This window comes from Rhinoderma darwinii, chromosome 3 (assembly GCF_050947455.1).
Source record: "Rhinoderma darwinii isolate aRhiDar2 chromosome 3, aRhiDar2.hap1, whole genome shotgun sequence".
NCBI lineage: Eukaryota > Metazoa > Chordata > Amphibia > Anura > Rhinodermatidae > Rhinoderma > Rhinoderma darwinii.
This window is the reverse complement of record NC_134689.1, coordinates 385,727,150-385,753,689: the sequence shown is the minus strand read 5'-3', so window position 1 is coordinate 385,753,689 and position 26,540 is coordinate 385,727,150. Positions and strand designations below refer to the sequence as shown.

Here is a 26,540-nt window from a genome sequence, read left to right as displayed (position 1 = left end):
AGGACTGTTCTCCGGTCTGTATATCAGTGTATAGGACGCAGTCTCCGGTGTATATATATCATTTATATAATAGGACTGTTCTCCGGTCTGTATATCAGTGTATAGGACACAGTCTCCAGTGTATATATATCATTTATATAATAGGACTGTTCTCTGGTCTGTATATCAGTGTATACGACGCAGTCTCCGGTGTATATATATCATTTATATAATAGGACTGTTCTCCGGTCTGTATCTCAGTGTAAAGGACGCAGTCTCCGGTGTATATATATCATTTATACAATAGGACTGTTCTCCGGTCTGTATATCAGTGTATAGGACGCAGTCTCCAGTGTATATATATCATTTATATAATAGGACTGTTCTCTGGTCTGTATATCAGTGTATAGGACACAGTCTCCAGTGTATATATATCATTTATATAATAGAACTGTTCTCCGGTCTGTATATCACTGTATAGGACACAGTCTCCGGTGTGTATATATATCATTTATATAATAGGACTGTTCTCCGGTCTGTATATCAGTGTATAGGACGCAGTCTCCGGTGTATATATATCACTTATATAATAGGACTGTTCTCCGGTCTGTATATCAGTATATAGGACGCAGTCTCCAGTGTATATATATCATTTATATAATAGGACTGTTCTCTGGTCTGTATATCAGTGTATAGGACACAGTCTCCAGTGTATATATATCATTTATATAATAGGACTGTTCTCCGGTCTGTATATCAGTGTATAGGACGCAGTCTCCGGTGTATATATATCATTTATATAATAGGACTGTTCTCCGGTCTGTATATCAGTGTATAGGACACAGTCTCCGGTGTATATATATCATTTATATAATAGGACTGTTCTCCGGTCTGTATATCAGTCTATAGGACGCAGTCTCCAGTGTGTATATATATCATTTATATAATAGGACTGTTCTCCGGTCTGTATATCAGTGTATAGGACGCAGTCTCCAGTGCGTATATATATCATTTATATAATAGGACTGTTCTCCGGTCTGTATATCAGTGTATAGGACGCGGTCTCCAGTGTATATATATCATTTATATAATAGGACTGTTCTCCGGTCTGTATATCAGTATATAGGACACAATCTCCAGTGTATATATATCATTTATATAATAGGACTGTTCTCTGGTCTGTATATCAGTGTATAGGACACAGTCTCCGGTGTATATATATCATTTATATAATAGGACTGTTCTCCGGTCTGTATATCAGTGTATAGGACACAGTCTCCGGTGTATATATATCATTTATATAATAGGACTGTTCTCCGGTCTGTATATCAGTGTATAGGACACAGTCTCCGGTGTATATATATCATTTATATAATAGGACTGTTCTCCGGTCTGTATATCAGTGTATAGGACGCAGTCTCCGGTGTATATATATCATTTATATAATAGGACTGTTCTCCGGTCTGTATCTCAGTGTATAGGACGCAGTCTCCGGTGTATATATATCATTTATATAATAGGTCTGTTCTCCGGTCTGTATATCAGTGTATAGGACGCAGTCTCCAGTGCATATATATCATTTATATAATAGGACTGTTCTCCGGTCTGTATATCAGTGTATAGGACACAGTCTCCGGTGTATATATATCATTTATATAATAGGACTGTTCTCCAGTTTGTATATCAGTGTATAGGACGCAGTCTCCAGTGTATATATATAATTTATATAATAGGACTGTTCTCCGGTCTGTATATCAGTGTATAGGACACAGTCTCCGGTGTGTATATATATCATTTATATAATAGGACTGTTCTCTTGTCTGTATATCAGTGTATAGGACACAGTCTCCAGTATATATATATATCATTTATATAATAGGACTGTTCTCCGGTCTGTATATCAGTGTATAGGACGCAGTCTCCGGTGTATATATATAATTTATATAATAAGACTGTTCTCTGGTCTGTATATCAGTGTATAGGACGCAGTCTCCAGTGTGTATATATCATTCATATAATAGGACTGTTCTCCGGTCTGTATATCAGTGTATAGGACGCAGTCTCCGGTGTATATATATCATTTATATAATAGGACTGTTCTCCGGTCTGTGTATCAGTGTATAGGACGCAGTCTCCGGTGTATATATATCATTTATATAATAGGACTGTTCTCCGGTCTGTATATCAGTGTATAAGACACAGTCTCCGGTGTGTATATATATCATTTATATAATAGGAAAGTTCTCTGGTCTGTATATCAGTGTATAGGACGCAGTCTCAGTGTATATATATCAATTATATAATAGGACTGTTCTCCGGTCTGTATATCAGTGTATAGGACCCAGTCTCCAGTGTATATATATCATTTATATAATAGGACTGTTCTCCGGTCTGTATATCAGTGTATAGGACACAGTCTCCAGTGTATATATATCATTTATATAATAGGACTGTTCTCCGGTCTGTATATCAGTGTATAGGACACAGTCTCCAGTGTATATATATAATTTATATAATAGGACTGTTCTCCGGTCTGTATATCAGTGTATAGGACACAGTCTCCGGTGTATATATATCATTTATATAATAGGACTGTTCTCCGGTCTGTATATCAGTGTATAGGACGCAGTCTCCGGTGTATATATATCATTTATATAATAGGACTGTTCTCCGGTCTGTATATCAGTGTATAGGACACAGTCTCCAGTGTATATATATCATTTATATAATAGGACTGTTCTCTGGTCTGTATATCAGTGTATACGACGCAGTCTCCGGTGTATATATATCATTTATATAATAGGACTGTTCTCCGGTCTGTATCTCAGTGTATAGGACGCAGTCTCCGGTGTATATATATCATTTATACAATAGGACTGTTCTCCGGTCTGTATATCAGTGTATAGGACGCAGTCTCCAGTGTATATATATCATTTATATAATAGGACTGTTCTCTGGTCTGTATATCAGTGTATAGGACACAGTCTCCGGTGTGTATATATATCATTTATATAATAGGACTGTTCTCTGGTCTGTATATCATTGTATAGGACGCAGTCTCCGGTGTATATATATCATTTATATAATAGGACTGTTCTCCGGTCTGTATATCAGTGTATAGGACACAGTCTCCGGTGTATATATATCATTTATATAATAGGACTGTTCTCCGGTCTGTGTATCACTGTATAGGACGCAGTCTCCGGTGTATATATATCATTTATATAATAGGACTGTTCTCCGGTCTGTATATCAGTGTATAGGACCCAGTCTCTGGTGTATATATATCATTTATATAATAGGACTGTTCTCCGGTCTGTATATCAGTGTATAGGACACAGTCTCCAGTGTATATATATCATTTATATAATAGGACTGTTCTCCGGTCTGTATATCAGTGTATAGGACGCAGTCTCAGTGTATATATATCATTTATATAATAGGACTGTTCTCCGGTCTGTATATCAGTGTATAGGACACAGTCTCCAGTGTATATATTATTTATATAATAGGACTGTTCTCCGGTCTGTATCTCAGTGTATAGGACACAGTCTCCAGTGTATATATATCATTTATATAACAGGACTGATCTCTGGTCTGTATATCAGTGTATAGGACGCAGTCTCCAGTGTATATATATCATTTATATAATAGGACTGTTCTCTGGTCTGTATATCAGTGTATAGGACACAGTCTCCAGTGTATATATATCATTTATATAATAGGACTGTTCTCCGGTCTGTATCTCAGTGTATAGGACGCAGTCTCCAGTGTATATATATCATTTATATAATAGAACTGTTCTCCGGTCTGTATATCACTGTATAGGACACAGTCTCCGGTGTGTATATATATCATTTATATAATAGGACTGTTCTCCGGTCTGTATATCAGTGTATAGGACGCAGTCTCCGGTGTATATATATCACTTATATAATAGGACTGTTCTCCGGTCTGTATATCAGTATATAGGACGCAGTCTCCAGTGTATATATATCATTTATATAATAGGACTGTTCTCTGGTCTGTATATCAGTGTATAGGACGCAGTCTCCGGTGTATATATATCATTTATATAATAGGACTGTTCTCCGGTCTGTATATCAGTGTATAGGACACAGTCTCCGGTGTATATATATCATTTATATAATAGGACTGTTCTCCGGTCTGTATATAAGTCTATAGGACGCAGTCTCCAGTGTGTATATATATCATTTATATAATAGGACTGTTCTCCGGTCTGTATATCAGTGTATAGGACGCAGTCTCCAGTGCGTATATATATCATTTATATAATAGGACTGTTCTCCGGTCTGTATATCAGTGTATAGGACGCGGTCTCCAGTGTATATATATCATTTATATAATAGGACTGTTCTCCGGTCTGTATATCAGTGTATAGGACACAATCTCCAGTGTATATATATCATTTATATAATAGGACTGTTCTCTGGTCTGTATATCAGTGTATAGGACACAGTCTCCGGTGTATATATATCATTTATATAATAGGACTGTTCTCCGGTCTGTATATCAGTGTATAGGACACAGTCTCCGGTGTATATATATCATTTATATAATAGGACTGTTCTCCGGTCTGTATATCAGTGTATAGGACGCAGTCTCCGGTGTATATATATCATTTATATAATAGGACTGTTCTCCGGTCTGTATCTCAGTGTATAGGACGCAGTCTCCGGTGTATATATATCATTTATATAATAGGTCTGTTCTCCGGTCTGTATATCAGTGTATAGGACGCAGTCTCCAGTGCATATATATCATTTATATAATAGGACTGTTCTCCGGTCTGTATATCAGTGTATAGGACACAATCTCCGGTGTATATATATCATTTATATAATAGGACTGTTCTCCAGTTTGTATATCAGTGTATAGGACGCAGTCTCCAGTGTATATATATAATTTATATAATAGGACTGTTCTCCGGTCTGTATATCAGTGTATAGGACACAGTCTCCGGTGTGTATATATATCATTTATATAATAGGACTGTTCTCTTGTCTGTATATCAGTGTATAGGACACAGTCTCCAGTATATATATATCATTTATATAATAGGACTGTTCTCCGGTCTGTATATCAGTGTATAGGACGCAGTCTCCGGTGTATATATATCATTTATATAATAAGACTGTTCTCTGGTCTGTATATCAGTGTATAGGACGCAGTCTCCAGTGTGTATATATCATTCATATAATAGGACTGTTCTCCGGTCTGTATATCAGTGTATAGGACGCAGTCTCCGGTGTATATATATCATTTATATAATAGGACTGTTCTCCGGTCTGTGTATCAGTGTATAGGACGCAGTCTCCGGTGTATATATATCATTTATATAATAGGACTGTTCTCCGGTCTGTATATCAGTGTATAGGACACAGTCTCCGGTGTGTATATATATCATTTATATAATAGGAAAGTTCTCTGGTCTGTATATCAGTGTATAGGACGCAGTCTCAGTGTATATATATCAATTATATAATAGGACTGTTCTCCGGTCTGTATATCAGTGTATAGGACCCAGTCTCCAGTGTATATATATCATTTATATAATAGGACTGTTCTCCGGTCTGTATATCAGTGTATAGGACACAGTCTCCAGTGTATATATATCATTTATATAATAGGACTGTTCTCCGGTCTGTATATCAGTGTATAGGACACAGTCTCCAGTGTATATATATAATTTATATAATAGGACTGTTCTCCGGTCTGTATATCAGTGTATAGGACACAGTCTCCGGTGTATATATATCATTTATATAATAGGACTGTTCTCCGGTCTGTATATCAGTGTATAGGACGCAGTCTCCGGTGTATATATATCATTTATATAATAGGACTGTTCTCCGGTCTGTATATCAGTGTATAGGACGCAGTCTCCAGTGTATATATATCATTTATATAATAGGACTGTTCTCCGGTCTGTATATCAGTGTATAGGACACAGTCTCCGGTGTATATATATCATTTATATAATAGGACTGTTCTCCGGTCTGTATATCAGTATATTGGATTTAGTCTCTGGTGTATATATATCATTTATATAATAGGACTGTTCTCCGGTCTGTATATCAGTGTATAGGACACAGTCTCCGGTGTATATATATCATTTATATAATAGGACTGTTCTCCGGTCTGTATATCAGTGTATAGGACACAGTCTCCGGTGTATATATATAATTTATATAATAGGACTGTTCTCCGGTCTGTATATCAGTGTATAGGACGCGGTCTCCGGTGTATATATATCATTTATATAATAGGACTGTTCTCCGGTCTGTATCTCAGTGTATAGGATGCAGTCTCCAGTGTATATATATCATTTATATAATAGGACTGTGCTCCGGTCTGTATATCAGTGTATAGGACGCAGTCTCCAGTATATATATATCATTTATATAATAGGACTGTTCTCCAGTCTGTATATCAGTGTATAGGACGCAGTCTCCAGTGTATATATATCATTTATATAATAGGACTGTTCTCCGGTCTGTATATCAGTGTATAGGACGCAGTCTCAGTGTATATATATCATTTATATAATAGGACTGTTCTTCGGTCTGTATATCAGTGTATAGGACGCAGTCTCTGGTGTATATATCATTTATATAATAGGACTGTTCTCCAGTCTGTGAATTAGTGTATAAGACGCAGTCTCCGGTGTGTATATATCATTTATATAATAGGACTGTTCTCCGGTCTATATATCAGTGTATAGGACGCAGTCTCCGGTGTATATATATCATTTATATAATAGGACTGTTCTTCGGTCTGTATCTCAGTGTATAGCACACAGTCTCCAGTGTATATATATCATTTATATAATAGGACTGTTCTCCGGTCTGTATATCAGTGTATAGGACACAGTCTCCGGTGTGTATATATATCATTTATATAATAGGACTGTTCTCCGGTCTGTATATCAGTGTATAGGACGCAGTCTCCAGTGTATATATATCATTTATATAATAGGACTGTTCTCTGGTCTGTATATCAGTGTATAGGACGCAGTCTCTGGTGTATATATATCATTTATATAATAGGACTGTTCTCTGGTCTGTATATCAGTGTATAGGACGCAGTCTCCGGTGTATATATATCATTTATATAATAGGACTGTTCTCTGGTCTGTATATCAGTGTATAGGACACAGTCTCCGGTGTATATATATCATGTATATAATAGGACTGTTCTCCGGTCTGTATATCAGTGTATAGGACGCAGTCTCCAGTGTATATATATCATTTATATAATAGGACTGTTCTCCGGTCTGTATATCAGTGTATAGGACACAGTCTCCGGTGTATATATATCATTTATATAATAGGACTGTTCTCCGGCTGTATCTCAGTGTATAGGACACAGTCTCCGGTGTATATATATCATTTATATAATAGGACTGTTCTCTGGTCTGTATATCAGTGTATAGGACGCAGTCTCCGGTGTATATATATCATTTATATAATAGGACTGTTCTCCGGTCTGTATATCAGTGTATAGGACGCAGTCTCCAGTGTATATATATCATTTATATAATAGGACTGTTCTCCGGTCTGTATATCAGTGTATAGGACCCAGTCTCCGGTGTATATATATCATTTATATAATAGGACTGTTCTCCGGACTGTATATCAGTGTATAGGACGCAGTCTCCGGTGTATATATATCATTTATATAATAGGACTGTTCTCCGGTCTGCATATCAGTGTATAGGACGCAGTCTCCAGTGTATATATATCATTTATATAATAGGACTGTTCTCCGGTCTGTATATCAGTGTATAGGACACAGTCTCCAGTGTATATATATCATTTATATAATAGGACTGTTCTCCGGTCTGTGTATCAGTGTATAGGACGCAGTCTCCGGTGTATATATGTCATTTATATAATAGGACTGTTCTCCGGTCTGTATATCAGTGTATAGGACACAGTCTCCGGTGTGTATATATATCATTTATATAATAGAACTGTTCTCCGGTCTGTATATCAGTGTATAGGACGCAGTCTCCAGTGTATATATATCATTTATATAATAGGACTGTTCTCCGGTCTGTGTATCACTGTATAGGACGCAGTCTCCGGTGTATATATATCATTTATATAATAGGACTGTTCTCCGGTCTGTATATCAGTGTATAGGACGCAGTCTCCGGTGTATATATATAATTTATATAATAGGACTGTTCTCCGGTCTGTATATCAGTGTATAGGACGCAGTCTCCAGTATATATATATCATTTATATAATAGGACTGTTCTCTGGTCTGTATCACAGTGTATAGGACGCAGTCTTCGGTGTATATATATCATTTATATAATAGGACTGTTCTCCGGTCTATATATCAGTGTATAGGACGCAGTCTCAGTGTATATATATCATTTATATAATAGGACTGTTCTCCGGTCTGTATATCAGTGTATAGGACACAGTCTCCAGTGTATATATATCATTTATATAATAGGACTGTTCTCTGGTCTGTATCTCAGTGTATAGGACGCAGTCTCCAGTGTATATATATCATTTATATAATAGGACTGTTCTCCGGTCTGTATATCAGTGTATAGGACACAGTCTCCAGTGTATATATATCATTTATATAATAGGACTGTTCTCCGGTCTGTATATCAGTGTATAGGACGCAGTCTCCGGTGTATATATATCATGTATATAATAGGACTGTTCTCCGGTCTGTATCTCAGTGTATAGGACACAGTCTCCAGTGTATATATATCATTTATATAATAGGACTGTTCTCCGGTCTGTATATCAGTGTATAGGACGCAGTCTCCAGTGTATATATATCATGTATATAATAGGACTGTTCTCCGGTCTGTATATCAGTGAATAGGACGCAGTCTCCGGTGCATATATATCATTTATATAATAGGACTGTTCTCCGGTCTGTATATCAGTGTATAGGACGCAGTCTCCAGTGTATATATATCATTTATATAATAGGACTGTTCTCCGGTCTGTATATCAGTGTATAGGACGCAGTCTCCAGTGTATATATATCATTTATATAATAGGACTGTTCTCCGGTCTGTATATCAGTGTATAGGACACAGTCTCCGGTGTATATATATCATTTATATAATAGGACTGTTCTCCGGTCTGTATATCAGTGTATAGGACGCAGTCTCCAGTGTATATATATCATTTATATAATAGGACTGTTCTCCGGTCTGTATATCAGTGTATAGGACGCAGTCTCCAGTGTATATATATCATTTATATAATAGGACTGTTCTCCGGTCTGTATATCAGTGTATAGGACACAGTCTCCAGTGTATATATATCATTTATATAATAGGACTGTTCTCCGGTCTGTATATCAGTGAATAGGACGCAGTCTCCGGTGCATATATATCATTTATATAATAGGACTGTTCTCCGGTCTGTGTATCAGTGTATAGGACGCAGTCTCCAGTGTATATATATCATTTATATAATAGGACTGTTCTCCGGTCTGTATATCAGTGTATAGGACCCAGTCTCTGGTGTATATATATCATTTATATAATAGGACTGTTCTCCGGTCTGTATATCAGTGTATAGGACGCAGTCTCCCGTGTATATATATCATTTATATAATAGGACTGTTCTCCGGTCTGTATATCAGTGTATAGGACACAGTCTCCGGTGTGTATATATATCATTTATATAATAGGACTGTTCTCTGGTCTGTATATCAGTGTATAGGACGCAGTCTCCAGTGTATATATATATCATTTATATAATAGGACTGTTCTCTGGTCTGTATATCAGTGTATAGGACGCAGTCTCTGGTGTGTATATATATCATTTATATAATAGGACTGTTCTCCGGTCTGTATATCAGTGTATAGGATGCAGTCTCCAGTGTATATATGTCATTTATATAATAGGACTGTTCTCCGGTCTGTATATCAGTGTATTGGACACAGTCTCCAGTGTATATATATCATTTATATAATAGGACTGTTCTCTGGTCTGTATATCAGTGTATAGGACGCAGTCTCCAGTATATATATATCATTTATATAATAGGACTGTTCTCTGGTCTGTATCTCAGTGTATAGGACGCAGTCTTCGGTGTATATATATCATTTATATAATAGGACTGTTCTCCGGTCTGTATATCAGTGTATAGGATGCAGTCTCCAGTGTATATATATCATTTATATAATAGGACTGTTCTCCGGTCTGTATATCAGTGTATAGGATGCAGTCTCCAGTGTATATATATCATTTATATAATAGGACTGTTCTCCGGTCTGTATATCAGTGTATAGGACACAGTCTCCAGTGTATATATATCATTTATATAATAGGACTGTTCTCTGGTCTGTATCTCAGTGTATAGGACGCAGTCTCCAGTGTATATATATCATTTATATAATAGGACTGTTCTCCGGTCTGTATATCAGTGTATAGGACACAGTCTCCAGTGTATATATATCATTTATATAATAGGACTGTTCTCCGGTCTGTATATCAGTGAATAGGACGCAGTCTCCGGTGCATATATATCATTTATATAATAGGACTGTTCTCCGGTCTGTATATCAGTGTATAGGACGCAGTCTCCAGTGTATATATATCATTTATATAATAGGACTGTTCTCCGGTCTGTATATCAGTGTATAGGACGCAGTCTCCAGTGTATATATATCATTTATATAATAGGACTGTTCTCCGGTCTGTATATCAGTGTATAGGACACAGTCTCCGGTGTATATATATCATTTATATAATAGGACTGTTCTCCGGTCTGTATATCAGTGTATAGGACGCAGTCTCCAGTGTATATATATCATTTATATAATAGGACTGTTCTCCGGTCTGTATATCAGTGTATAGGACGCAGTCTCCAGTGTATATATATCATTTATATAATAGGACTGTTCTCCGGTCTGTATATCAGTGTATAGGACACAGTCTCCAGTGTATATATATCATTTATACATTTATATAATAGGACTGTTCTCCGGTCTGTATATCAGTGAATAGGACGCAGTCTCCGGTGCATATATATCATTTATATAATAGGACTGTTCTCCGGTCTGTGTATCAGTGTATAGGACGCAGTCTCCAGTGTATATATATCATTTATATAACAGGACTGTTCTCCGGTCTGTATATCAGTGTATAGGACACAGTCTCCAGTGTATATATATCATTTATATAATAGGACTGTTCTCCGGTCTGTATATCAGTGTATAGGACGCAGTCTCCAGTGTATATATATCATTTATATAATAGGACTGTTCTCCGGTCTGTATATCAGTGTATAGGACACAGTCTCCAGTGTATATATATCATTTATATAATAGGACTGTTCTCCGGTCTGTATATCAGTGTATAGGACGCAGTCTCCAGTGTATATATATATCATTTATATAATAGGACTGTTCTCCGGTCTGTATATCAGTGTATAGGACGCAGTCTCCAGTGTATATATATCATTTATATAATATGACTGTTCTCCGGTCTGTATATCAGTGTATAGGATGGAGTCTCCGGTGTATATATATCATTTATATAATAGGACTGTTGTCCGGTCTGTATATCACTGTATAGGACGCAGTCTCCGGTGTATATATATCATTTATATAATAGGACTGTTCTCCGGTCTGTATATCAGTGTATAGGACACAGTCTCCGGTGTGTATATATATCATTTATATAATAGGACTGTTCTCTGGTCTGTATATCAGTGTATAGGACGCAGTCTCCAGTATATATATATCATTTATATAATAGGACTGTTCTCTGGTCTGTATCTCAGTGTATTGGACGCAGTCTTCGGTGTATATATATCATTTATATAATAGGACTGTTCTCCGGTCTATATATCAGTGTATAGGACACAGTCTCCGGTGTGTATATATATCATTTATATAATAGGACTGTTCTCTGGTCTGTATATCAGTGTATAGGACACAGTCTCCAGTGTATATATATCATTTATATAATAGGACTGTTCTCTGGTCTGTATCTCAGTGTATAGGACGCAGTCTCCAGTGTATATATATCATTTATATAATAGGACTGTTCTCCGGTCTGTATATCAGTGTATTGGACGCAGTCTTCAGTGTATATATATCATTTATATAATAGGACTGTTCTCTGGTCTGTATCTCAGTGTATAGGACGCAGTCTCCAGTGTATATATATATCATTTATATAATAGGACTGTTCTCCGGTCTGTATATCAGTGTATAGGACGCAGTCTCCAGTGTATATATATCATTTATATAATAGGACTGTTCTCCGGTCTGTATATCAGTGAATAGGACGCAGTCTCCGGTGCATATATATCATTTATATAATAGGACTGTTCTCCGGTCTGTATATCAGTGTATAGGACGCAGTCTCCAGTGTATATATATCATTTATATAATAGGACTGTTCTCCGGTCTGTATATCAGTGTATAGGACGCAGTCTCCAGTGTATATATATCATTTATATAATAGGACTGTTCTCCGGTCTGTATATCAGTGTATAGGACGCAGTCTCCAGTGTATATATATCATTTATATAATAGGACTGTTCTCCGGTCTGTATATCAGTGTATAGGACACAGTCTCCAGTGTATATATATCATTTATATAATAGGACTGTTCTCCGGTCTGTATATCAGTGAATAGGACGCAGTCTCCGGTGCATATATATCATTTATATAATAGGACTGTTCTCCGGTCTGTGTATCAGTGTATAGGACGCAGTCTCCAGTGTATATATATCATTTATATAATAGGACTGTTCTCCGGTCTGTATATCAGTGTATAGGACCCAGTCTCTGGTGTATATATATCATTTATATAATAGGACTGTTCTCCGGTCTGTATATCAGTGTATAGGACGCAGTCTCCCGTGTATATATATCATTTATATAATAGGACTGTTCTCCGGTCTGTATATCAGTGTATAGGACGCAGTCTTTAGTGTATATATATCATTTATATAATAGGACTGTTCTCCGGTCTGTATATCAGTGTATAGGACACAGTCTCCAGTGTATATATATCATTTATATAATAGGACTGTTCTCCGGTCTGTATATCAGTGTATAGGACACAGTCTCCAGTGTATATATATCATTTATATAATAGGACTGTTCTCCGGTCTGTATATCAGTGTATAGGACGCAGTCTCCGGTGTATATATATCATTTATATAACAGGACTGTTCTCCGGTCTGTATATCAGTGTATAGGACACAGTCTCCAGTGTATATATATCATTTATATAATAGGACTGTTCTCCGGTCTGTATATCAGTGTATAGGACGCAGTCTCCAGTGTATATATATCATTTATATAATAGGACTGTTCTCCGGTCTGTATATCAGTGTATAGGACACAGTCTCCAGTGTATATATATCATTTATATAATAGGACTGTTCTCCGGTCTGTATATCAGTGTATAGGACGCAGTCTCCAGTGTATATATATCATTTATATAATAGGACTGTTCTCCGGTCTGTATATCAGTGTATAGGACGCAGTCTCCAGTGTATATATATCATTTATATAATAGGACTGTTCTCTGGTCTGTATATCAGTGTATAGGATGCAGTCTCCAGTGTATATATATCATTTATATAATAGGACTGTTCTCCGGTCTGTATAGCAGTGTATAGGACGCAGTCTCCGGTGTGTATATATATCATTTATATAATAGGACTGTTCTCCGGTCTGTATATCAGTGTATAGGACGCAGTCTCCAGTGTATATATATCATTTATATAATAGGACTGTTCTCCGGTCTGTATATCAGTGTATAGGACACAATCTCCGGTGTATATATATCATTTATATAATAGGACTGTTCTCCGGTCTGTATATCAGTGTATAGGACGCAGTCTCCGGTGTATATATATCATGTATATAATAGGACTGTTCTCCGGTCTGTATCTCAGTGTATAGGACGCAGTCTCCAGTGTATATATATCATTTATATAATAGGACTGTTCTCCGGTCTGTGTATCAGTGTATAGGACGCAGTCTCCGGTGTATATATATCATTTATATAATAGGACTGTTCTCCGGTCTGTATATCAGTGTATAGGACACAGTCTCCAGTGTATATATATCATTTATATAATAGGACTGTTCTCTGGTCTGTATATCAGTGTATAGGACGCAGTCTCCGGTGTATATATATCATTTATATAATAGGACTGTTCTCCGGTCTGTATATCAGTGTATTGGACACAGTCTCCAGTGTATATATATCATTTATATAATAGGACTGTTCTCCGGTCTGTATATCAGTGTATAGGACGCAGTCTCTGGTGTATATATATCATTTATATAATAGGACTGTTCTCCGGTCTGTATATCAGTGTATAGGACGCAGTCTCCAGTGTATATATCTCATTTATATAATAGGACTGTTCTCTGGTCTGTATATCAGTGTATAGGACGCAGTCTCCAGTGTATATATATCATTTATATAATAGGACTGTTCTCCGGTCTGTATATCGGTGTATAGGACACAGTCTCCAGTGTATGTATATCATTTATATAATAGGACTGTTCTCCGGTCTGTATATCGGTGTATAGGACGCAGTCTCCAGTGTATATATATATATATAATAGGACTGTTCTCCGGTCTGTATATCAGTGTATAGGACGCAGTCTCCGGTGTATATATATCATTTATATAATAGGACTGTTCTCCGGTCTGTATATCAGTGTATAGGACACAGTCTCCAGTGTATATATATCATTTATATAATAAGACTGTTCTCCGGTCTGTATATCAGTGTATAGGACACAGTCTCCAGTGTATATATATCATTTATATAATAGGACTGTTCTCCGGTCTGTATCTCAGTGTATAGGACACAGTCTCCGATGTATATATATCATTTATATAATAGGACTGTTCTCCGGTCTGTATATCAGTGTATAGGACGCAGTCTCTGGTGTATATATATCATTTATATAATAGGACTGTTCTCCGGTCTGTATATCGGTGTATAGGACGCAGTCTCCAGTGTATATATATCATTTATATAATAGGACTGTTCTCCGGTCTATATATCAGCGTATAGGACACAGTCTCCAGTGTATATATGTCATTTATATAATAGGACTGTTCTCCGGTCTGTATATCAGTGTATAGGACACAGTCTCCGGTGTATATATATCATTTATATAATAGGACTGTTCTCCGGTCTGTATCTCAGTGTATAGGACACAGTCTCCGGTGTATATATATCATTTATATAATAGGACTGTTCTCCGGTCTGTATATCAGTGTATAGGACGCAGTCTCCAGTGTATATATATCATGTATATAATAGGACTGTTCTCCGGTCTGTATATCAGTGTATAGGACGCAGTCTCCAGTGTATATATATCATTTATATAATAGGACTGTTCTCCGGTCTGTGTATCAGTGTATAGGACGCAGTCTCCGGTGTATATATATCATTTATATAATAGGACTGTTCTCTGGTCTGTATATCAGTGTATAGGACACAGTCTCCAGTGTATATATATCATTTATATAATAGGACTGTTCTCCGGTCTGTATATCAGTATATAGGACACAGTCTCCAGTGTATATATATATCACTTATATAATAGGACTGTTCTCCGGTCTGTATATCAGTGTATAGGACGCAGTCTCCAGTGTATATATATCATGTATATAATAGGACTGTTCTCCGGTCTGTATATCAGTGTATAGGACGCAGTCTCCAGTGTATATATATCATGTATATAATAGGACTGTTCTCCGGTCTGTATATCAGTGTATAGGACGCAGTCTCCAGTGTATATATATCATTTATATAATAGGACTGTTCTCTGGTCTGTATATCAGTGTATAGGACACAGTCTCCAGTGTATATATATCATTTATATAATAGGACTGTTCTCCGGTCTGTATATCAGTGTATAGGACACAGTCTCCAGTGTATATATATAATTTATATAATAGGACTGTTCTCTGGTCTGTATATCAGTGTATAGGACACAGTCTCCGGTGTATATATATCATTTATATAATAGGACTGTTCTCCGGTCTGTATCTCAGTGTATAGGACGCAGTCTCCAGTGTATATATATCATTTATATAATAGGACTGTTCTCCGGTCTGTATATCAGTGTATAGGACGCAGTCTCTGGTGTATATATATCATTTATATAATAGGACTGTTCTCCGGTCTGTATATCATTGTATAGGATGAAGTCTCCAGTGTATATATATATCATTTATATAATAGGACTGTTCTCCGGTCTGTATATCAGTGTATAGGACGCAGTCTCTGGTGTATATATATCATTTATATAATAGGACTGTTCTCCGGTCTGTATATCATTGTATAGGATGAAGTCTCCAGTGTATGTATGTATATATATATAATTTATATAACAGGGCTGTTAGCCGGTCTGTTCATCCATCTTCATTGCCATCTGTCTGCTTCCATTAGGGTATGTTCACACGTAGTCAACCAAAACGTCTGAAAATCCAGAGCTGTTTTCAAGGTGTTTACCAACTCACATTTTTCGTGGCGTTTTTCGCGCCGTTTTCGCGGCGTTTTTTACGTCCGTTTTTGGAGCTGTTTTCATTGGAGTCTATGAGAAAACAGCTCCAAAAACGTCCAAAGAAGTGTCCTGCATATAATGTATATAAGTGTCCTGCACTTCTTTTGACGAGGCTGTATTTTTACGAGTCGTCGTTTGACAGCTGTCAAACGACGATGCGTAAATAACAGGTCGTCTGCACAGTACGTCGGCAAACCCATTCAAATGAATGGGCAGATGTTTGCCGACGTATTGGAGCCGTATTTTCAGACGTAAAACGAGGCATAATACGCCTCGTATACGTCTGAAATTTGGCCGTGTGAACATACCCTTATGACAACATTTCTTAAGGCCCTTTTACACGGGCCAATTATGGGGCAAACGAGTGTTCACAGAACGCTCGATCCCGATCATTGCCTTGTGTAAGGGCAACGATCAGCCAATGAAGGAACAAAAGTTAGTTTGAGATATAGTATATATTGTATACACTATATACTTTGCTTGGAGTTAAATATCAGTTCAGTACAGCTCGTGTATGTGTAGAGAGCTGGATGTGATCAGTGTGAGGGTCAGATAACCCTTATCAGCTGTAGGAGGACACCGCACCGTAAACAAACAGGTTCAGCTCGGTATGGTAATAAGCAGAAACATCATCGCTGGGAAGAAGGTACTGTATGAGCTTTGGTATATTCTCGGTATATATCTCTATGTAGATTCAGGATTTTTATGAACAGACGTATATTGAATATATAATATTAAGGTAGAAAATATGTGTTATACATAGAAATGTATTCAGAACCAACAAATGTAAAGGCCTTTGAGCTTGGCCCCAACTAAATGATCAGTTCTGATCAAGGGAGCCCCTTGTACTAGTTCTACATGTCCTTTAGGGCTTATGGGAAGCGGTTGCGTAAACAAGACCACATAGTCACCGGCTGGTAAACCATGAGGGTTGGTCAATGTGGTCACCTCAGAGCTTCTTCTACGGGAAGGCCATGACTATCAGCACCTACATTGAGTGGTGTCATGATCCTCAAAAGCAGGAGATTCTTACCCATGATGCAATGTTCTGGTCTTTTGACCATTATACTTCCATGTTAAGGATCTGAAAGTTTTAAATCATTTAGTTATTCTAGATGAAGAGGTTGTCTCATGAAGCTAACTCCTGTGCATAGGGCAAATGGACATAGAAGTGAGTCCTCCATTCGTGTCTCCCTCAATGTGAAAGAATTGAGAAACGCTCTGTACGTGCTGCTCCGGTTTTGTATTACAAGGACAGTTATTCACCTGAATGGCCGCCATATAATTATGCATTTCCCCCGCAAACGGCTGATTTTGCCAAGGGGGGACTGCGGGAACGGGACCTGGTGTGATCAGATAATAGTCCCAGAGGTCTAATTCTGAAAAGGAGTCCTTAAACCTCTTTATGGACCCGCTCCATAATAGTACAGCGCTGGCAGAATTCCTCAGAGAACTATTATGAAGCTCTGATTGCATGGACACTGCTACTGTGTAATACACAGCCGCTGTCCTGCTCTAACGGTGGAGATCAGATTGAAGGACCCCAGTTCTGTCTAACCATATTTCCGGTTGTTAGGGCATACTTAGGTATGTCCAAACAACTGCCGGTATACTATTAGTAGACAGATTAATGCATGCCAGTACATCATAGTGAAAAAGAAAATCTAAATCAAGATTATAAATCCCCTATGGGATTAAAAAAAAGTTACAAAAAATAAATGCTAAGATAAAAATTGGTAAACAACAAAACAAAACAAAAAATGCAGTTTTTTAAAAAAATAAATAAACTTTATTAAATATAAGTCCCAAAACATTAAAAAAACATACAGATATTGCTTACCATCCCGAACGTAACAACCTGTACAATAAAATAAAATGCAAAAAGGAAAAATAAAAAAAATTATTCTGGTCCTCAAGGCCATATTTGTCCCGATCCTCAAACGGTTAAGGCCAAAAATAGCCTGGTCCTCTATGGGTTGATTATGAATTAGGGACATTTTGTCGGATTTATGGGCCAGTAAGAACTCCTCACCATCAGGTGCAGGGTTAATTGACTTTCACTGTAGATGATGCGTCAATCCATCAGTTGTAATCTGAAGCAAGTTTCTTGTATGAGTTGGATCCTCATATCCAGGTGTAATTTACCTTTTCTGACAATTACACATTCCATTCCAGAACACTTTCACCATGAGTCACATCACACAATGATATCACTGACCACCAAATGCTAACGATCTGAAGGGTATATTGTATGAACTAATACACAGTCGTTGTATTCATATACTCATGTCACTTCTGTAGACAACCATCTGACATATACACTATTAGAGGGGGGTCTCCAATCAGGTCTCTTATGGTTCTCGGCTTTGGAGGGCAACAGGTCTCCACTAGGATGGATTTATTTTTGGGTGTTTTTTAATGTCTTGTGGGAAGTAAAAAAGAGCATTTACATTGCAGTACCCTCTATTAACTAAGGGATCGAGCAGCAAAATCCCTTAAGGTGAGCTTCAGGTATGGGGACCCACAATCTGAGACCAAGTTGTCCAACCAACTGACAATGGATCTTTATGTCCTACCTCCTACCCAATCATACCAACATCTGGATAGTAACCGGATGTAGAGCTAAAATTAGCATTTATAAATTTCACCCTAGTAAAATAAATATATAGTACTTGAAATACTTGTTCACACGCTGCAATCATCGGATGTTGGTGGGTTTTATGTGGATCAGATAATGATTGGATCCATTGGGCTGATTTCAAAGACCCATTTGCAACTACCCTATTAGGAGATTCTGAGTTAATAGTGGGTCACTCATTTAGGATCTCTATTACTTAGCCAGAGTCGAGAGCGCGGCTACAAAGAGTGTCTCTATGTTTGGAGGTCCCAGCATGTTCGTGCACTACATGAATATACTATTGATTTCAATTGGAATTGTGTAATGCTTCATTTCAACTGTGGTGGCGCTGTAGGAAATTGAACATTGGCTGTCAGGTTTCCCCACAGATTACAGCTAATATGTGCAAGCTCCAGTTGTGGAGTGCCTTGTAATCATCTTCTTTTTGGGGGTCCTTTCTAACTAAAACGGATTGTCTACACTGGACAATCCCTTTAATATTTGCAACTCTCATGTGTAAACACCGCTGGCGGAATGGGAACTTTTTTGGAACTATGGACCCTTATTTAAATAAAGGCTTTAGAAGACACTGTGTAATTTTTTGGTTTGCATGACCCCCCCCCCCCCCCTCCTCCCCTTACAGAGAAGAATGACATATACAGTATGATTTCAATATTCAGATCTTGAAATAATCAACTTGACTTGACTAACATGACTGTGTAATGATTCATAGTGACCAGACTATTATCCGGCTTTGAAAGATGGTCATATATTCTCTCCCTCCCATCTGACAGCCAGCCCCAGTGCTAAAGAGACAACATGGAGTTTTTTTTATTCTATCGAAAGTAGAAGGGAGACAAACAGTGATTCATCATTGGCAATTCTTCATGGAATCTACTGAGACTATAATGTATGCAGCAGACGATAGACAGCTCCACCATACCAAGGCAAAAAGTTGGTGGTGAAGAAGAACAACTGACCGGTAGCACTGGTGGCTCATTTGTCATAAAAAAATAGAACCATACAGGAAAATCCAACCTACCTCATTCATTGTACTCCAACATCAAACATCGAATGGGGTTACCGCAGCCCATAGACCATTGCTTCCTAATTGGGGTTCCTTGGAACATGGTCAAGAGTTCCTCAGAAGAAAGCCTGTCACTTTTACAGCCTGCTTGGCATGGGGGTAGGGAAAACAGCTAAAATATCTCAGCCATAATATAGAATTTTTTACCCGACCCTACACCGAGCGTCTTTGAGGTAGGAATAAGGGTTTGCTGAGAGAGTCTTTTCAGGGGTTTCCTTGTGGTAATAAGCTTGGGGATCACCGTCCTATACAACGGATTGTTACTGAATCCTATTGCAAATGTGCAATGTCTAAAGCCACAGTAATGGGCCGGTCAGACACCCGAGGGTATCCATTCTGAGGGGGGAAAAACAGATTGACTTGGTATTTCCCAACAAATTCTTATTGTTTTCACCGTATATAGGAGATGCTACAAGTGTCTAAGTTACAAGAATTCAGATACAACTGAGCCATAGGTGCGTGTTATTGAGGAGATCACTGGGTCTTAGCTGTCAGCTGAGCACCCTTGGGTAACATTAAACTTATGCCCAGCTTCCGATGCCCAGGTCTATCTCATTTTGCATCTAACTTTATGCAATCTGATCTGTCTGAACTTGTACCGGCAGTGTCTTTCTGTTTCAGTCATGTTTCCCGTATTCCGACACCTTTTAGGGCATGACCACACGTGGCAGATTTCCTCCGCAACTGTCCGCATCAATGCCGCACAGAATCTGCGTTGCAGATTCTGCTGCGGATCTGCACAAAATGTGCAGTAAATTGATGCGGACTAGCTGCTGCGGACTGCGGGAAAAGTGCTTCCCTTCTCCCTATCAGTGCAGGATAGAGAGAAGGGACAGCACTTTCCCTAGTGAAAGTAAACGAATTTCATACTTACCGGCCGTTGTCTTGGTGACGCGTCCCTCTTTCGGCATCCAGCCCGACCTCCCTGGATGACGCGGCAGTCCATGTGACCGCTGCAGCCTGTTATTGGCCTGTGATTGGCTGCAGCCGTCACTTAGACTGAAACGTCATCCTGGGAAGCCGGACTGGAGACAGAAGCAGGGAGTTCTCGGTAAGTATGAACTTATATTTTTTGACAGGTTGCTGTATATTGGGATCGGTAGTCACTGTCCAGGGTGCAGAAACAGTTACTGCCGATCGCTTAACTCTTTCAGCACCCTGGACAGTGACTATTTACAGACGTCTCCTAGCAACGCTCCCGTCATTATGGGAGCCCCATTGACTTCCTCAGTCTGGCTGTAGACCTAGAAATACATAGGTCCAGCCAGAATGAAGAAATGTCAAGTTAAAAAAGCAAGACGCATCCGCAGCACACATAACATGTGCATGACAGCTGCGGACTTCATTGCGGAAATTAGAATCTCCATTGAAGTCAATGGAGAAATTCCGCCATGAGTCCGCCACTGCTCCGCAACAGACAGAGCATGCTGCGGACACCAAATTCCGCTCCGCAGCCTATGCTCCGCAGCGGAATTTTACGCCTCGTCTAAACGAACACTGCTAAATTAAAGTGTAAGTCAATGGACAAACGGCTCCGCTGCGGATTAACGCTGCGGAGTGTCCGCAGCGGAATTTTAGTGAAATTCCGCCACGTGTGAACCCAGCCTTATTGTAAAATGTACAAACATATTGTTCAGTGGATCAAACTTTTTTTTGGTTAAAAAGAGGATTTCCCGTTTTATGGATTAACAATTATCAATATCCAACAGGATAATCACATGATATCACAAGTCCTGCTATTATTTCCAGCGCTAAACAGGTCCTGGCAGCTTCTCTTTGTAGGTCCCTCACCTGTAAATTTATATTAGCAATACATGGCCCTATTCTACTCGGGGCTCTACACGGGCACTATATTGGGGCCTCGAACACTCGGAGATAACTTTTAACTTTCTGCTGAGTAGCTTGTGACAAATTGACATCATAGTGCTGGTTGTGGTATTTTGGGGCACCACGCTATATTGTATGGGAACTACAGTATGCACGATTACATATTTTGTGTATGGAACTATTATGTTGGCACTATATGGCATTACTCTACTCTAATTTTCCCCCTTTCCAACAAAAATGTAGGGCGCTCTATATATATTTTTTCCAGGATCTTAACAGATTCTGATCTGACCCTGGTTCTATAACTTGATTTCAGAATTTACCAAAAAAACGGATATGTAGGATGAGGGCGGGATAGAAAGGACTTCCATTGATAAAACGCATAAAAGAGTATCTAAAGGAACAGAAATAATCATTTTAACTTCTCATACACCATCAAAGCATATCTATGACTTCTTACCAGAAGTGCATGGGGATGGGCAGATCTCACACTAGGGTTAGGGCCCTTTTAAACGGGCCAATTATCGGGCAAAGGAGCGTTCTCAGAACACTCGTTCCCGATCATTGCCCTGTGTAAACAGGGCAACGATGACCCGATGAACGACCAAACGCTCGTTTATCATCTGATTGTATCGATTACGCAGTCTAAAATATTATCGTTGTCGGCAACACATCTCCTTGTGTAAACAAGTAGACGCGCTGCCGACATGATGGAAATGTATGGGGACGAGCGATCTCAGTAATGATCGCTCGTCCCCATACATAACTCCTTGTGAAAGGAGCAAACGAGCGCCGATCAACGAGCTGTCTCGTTGATCGGCGCTTGTTGTTATGGCCACAATGGGTCCGTGTAAAAGGACCCTTAGGGTGAGCTACTCCTGGCTATGTCTAACAGATGTAGCCAAGTTTATCTTGACATGATAACTTTGTGCAGCGTGATATCTCACACCAAAAGCCATTGAAAAAGTCAAGTTAAAGTTTCTTGCCACTGTGTATTTAATGCGTTAAAGTCAAGATAAACATCTGTACCTTTGAGAGACCTGGGGGGCTATTTGCCAGCCATCCCCAGTAGTCATCGTGAGTAAATAGATGGTCAGAGAATAAAAGGTTGATGGATAAATACTGTGACACTAGAGTCTACTCACTCTGTGCTCATGTAAACTACTTTACATTCCACTTAACCCCTTGAGTTTCCACAGATCCTGCACTTCAACGAACCATTTAGACGTCTATGTATATTGACTACGTGATGTATTACTTCCCTGAATATTTGTTCTGTAGGCACACTCATCCTCTTGTCTTTATGTCTCTATAACTTCCTCTATATAACACTCTCTGTGCCTTATTGTGGTCCTCTCTAGCAGAGCTCCCGTCCTCCTCCTACACATGTCCCCCGCCTGCCTATCTCCTTTCTTTCTGCTGACTAACCCTTCAGTAATGTTGTCCTCTTTCTTTTTGAGCAGCTGCTTGCAGTCTTCTGGGAGAACACAAAGCTACAGACTCCCGAAGTTCTAGAGAGAAGTCTCCAGCCATGCAGAAGGTAGGTGGACAAGCAATGGCTGCATATAGAAGGGTCGTAATGTCTACATTTAACCTGGGATGCCGTTGCTGGTTGCAGATCACAAGACAGGACTATGCACGAGGACCACAAATATAATAGATTCTGCATACACCAATATGAAATCCTAGTGAAGAAGTGTATGTATGTGAGATGACGTAGAAAGACTATGTTTACAGGAAGCAAACAAAGTATTCCACGAAGCAAAAAAAACTATCCGGTAGAGCACATAAAGGGGTTGTCTACCTGAGGCCTCCCCTTTCCATATGTCCTAATAGGAAATATGGAGGTAATCTGGATCCCGCTGTAGAAAAGGGCAATCCTTGCTCTAGAAAACCAGAGAATGGCCCATGTTTACAGTAACAATACCCAACCAGGCCAGGGCCTATGAGGTTCACCAGAGGAATACCCACTTATGTATCACTTACTGCTGGGATTTAGCACTTTTATGGGTTAATTCACAAGTATCCTATCAGACATTATTGATCAAATAAGTCTAAAAGTTTATATTAATTTGGGATGCGACACTGGAGAGAGCAATATACCCCAACTCAACACCAAGTGGTGACAAAAAGTAAAAAGAAAAGTCAGGTCCGTATTAGCATATAGTGAGCTTAGATACTTTGAGCCTGTAGCGAGCTTAGACACGTCAAGCCTATAGCGAGCTTGGTTAATTCAAGCATATAGTGACTATAGATACTTCAAGCATAGAGTGAGCTTAGACACTTCAAGCCTATAGCGAGCTTAGATACTTCAAGCATATAGGGACTATAGATACTTCAAGCATAGAGTGAGCTTAGACACTTCAAGCCTATAGCGAGCTTAGATACTTCAAGCATATAGGGACTATAGATACTTCAAGCATAGAGTGAGCTTAGACACTTCAAGCCTATAGCGAGCTTAGATACTTCAAGCATATAGGGACTATAGATACTTCAAGCATAGAGTGAGCTTAGACACTTCAAGCCTATAGCGAGCTTAGATACTTCAAGCATATAGGGACTATAGATACTTCAAGCATAGAGTGAGCTTAGACACTTCAAGCCTATAGCGAGCTTAGATACTTCAAGCATATAGGGACTATAGATACTTCAAGCATAGAGTGAGCTTAGACACTTCAAGCCTATAGCGAGCTTAGATACTTCAAGCATATAGCGAGCTTATCATGAAAGTAGCAGTTAATTGCGGTTAAGAAAGGGAAAAGCAGAGTACACATATCGTCTAAGTTTATCATAGTCTAATCCTAAAATATGAATGCAGTACATTTTGTTTTGATATAAAAGGGCAGATTTTGTATATTGTCCACAATGATGAGGAAGGATAATGAGATAATGAGCTTCCTGCTTGTTAAAGGGAAATTATCATTAGAAAATGACCTATTGTTTAAAGCCTGAAATGTTATAGTTTCACAATAATCACTAAGCCTTTACCATAGGCGGATACTTTCTATAACTTTTCAGCTTGTGCTGTGTACAGAGATAGTCAGCAGTCAGGGATATCACAATGACTGCCTTACAAGGTGGCAGCTCTATTATAAAGCTGGAGGCAGATAACACAGGATCATACCCTTGACTATAGTTGATGGACACAGCTCAGGTCCTCCTCACTGCACAGTGACCTATGCACATGTCACAGAGCATGCCCACAACACTCTTCCATAGAAGTCAATCTTTTCTGCCCCCATAAGTCCACAATGCAATAACACATTATAACCAGACTTATGATTTAATTAATCCACAATGCTAAGCAGTTTCGGATGGAGGTTCCACTAAAGGAAATTATTTTGACAACCCATTCTTCTGCTTTACAGTATATGTCCAGTATTCATTACATAGTATATTCCATATACTAAATAATTAATGGGTTATTTGAGAAAATACTCCACCAAAAGCCAAACCTCAGCAGTAAAGTAATCTCATCCATTGTCAAGTGTGTGGTGAGGTTACCTTCTCCGGACCTCATGGTATCTGTGTATGCTGGGTTCCCGGACCTCATGGTATCTGTGTTTGCTGGGTCCTGGACATCATGGTCTCTGTGTATGCTGGGTTCCCGGACCTCATGGTCTCTGTGTTTGCTGGGTCCTGGACCTTATGGTCTCTGTGTATGCTGGGTTCCCGGACCTCATGGTATCTGTGTATGCTGGGTCCTGGACCTCATGGTATCTGTGTATGCTGGGTCCTGGACCTCATGGTATCTGTGTATGCTGCATCCTGGATCTCATGGTCTCTGTGTTTGTTGGGTCCTGGACCTTATGATTTCTGCGTATGCTGGGTCCTGGAACTTATGGTCTCTGTGTATGCTGGGCCCTTGACCTCATGGTCTCTGTTTTCTGGGTCCTTTACTTCATAGTCGCATGCATATGACTTTGAAATGGTGTGACAAATAATATGACTTGGGTCTACTTGGCCAATTGAGCATGTCAAGTTTATGGGGAGTGGGTGGGGGGAGTTCAGAGGCTTCTGGACTAGTACTGCTAGTCTACAACCTGTCCCATGTTTCTCCACATAAGAGACAACAGACAAGGGTATGCTAGTCCTAAGAACAAATTGGTGGTGGATCCTGCTGAATTATCTATGTCAAGCTTAAATGGATTTTCTGGGAATATACATTAAATGGCTTTCCTATCTATTCTTAGATAGGTCATCAATGTGATTGGAGGGGGTCCGACTTTCCAGGACCACCAAAAACCAGCAAAACAATAGGGCTTTAGTTTGGAGCGCTGCTGTACATCAATGTTTTTCCAGGCACAGCGATGCCTCCATATATACATCTGTGCCTGGTATTGTAGCTCAGCCCCATTTATTTGATCGGATTGCTGATCGGTAGGGGCTGCGAGGGTCAGTTCTACACTGATCACAAATGGATGACCTATCCTAAATGTAGGCCATCAATGTGT

At 38.8% G+C, this 26,540-nt stretch overlaps 1 protein-coding gene across 4 annotated transcripts in view; it reads left to right on the top strand.

Moving 5' to 3' along the window:
- PLAT (plasminogen activator, tissue type) overlaps positions 1-26,540 on the top strand; it is a 336,360-nt gene that overhangs the window by 274,389 nt on the left and 35,431 nt on the right. For 2 of the 4 annotated variants that reach the window (XM_075858921.1, XM_075858922.1), the window contains exon 2: positions 23,547-23,626. In XM_075858921.1, coding sequence (XP_075715036.1) covers positions 23,618-23,626 — 9 coding nt within the window. In that variant the 5' untranslated portion in view covers positions 23,547-23,617. The remainder of the gene's footprint in view (positions 1-23,546; positions 23,627-26,540) is intronic. The other 2 variants (XM_075858923.1, XM_075858920.1) reach the window with 1 other exon arrangement.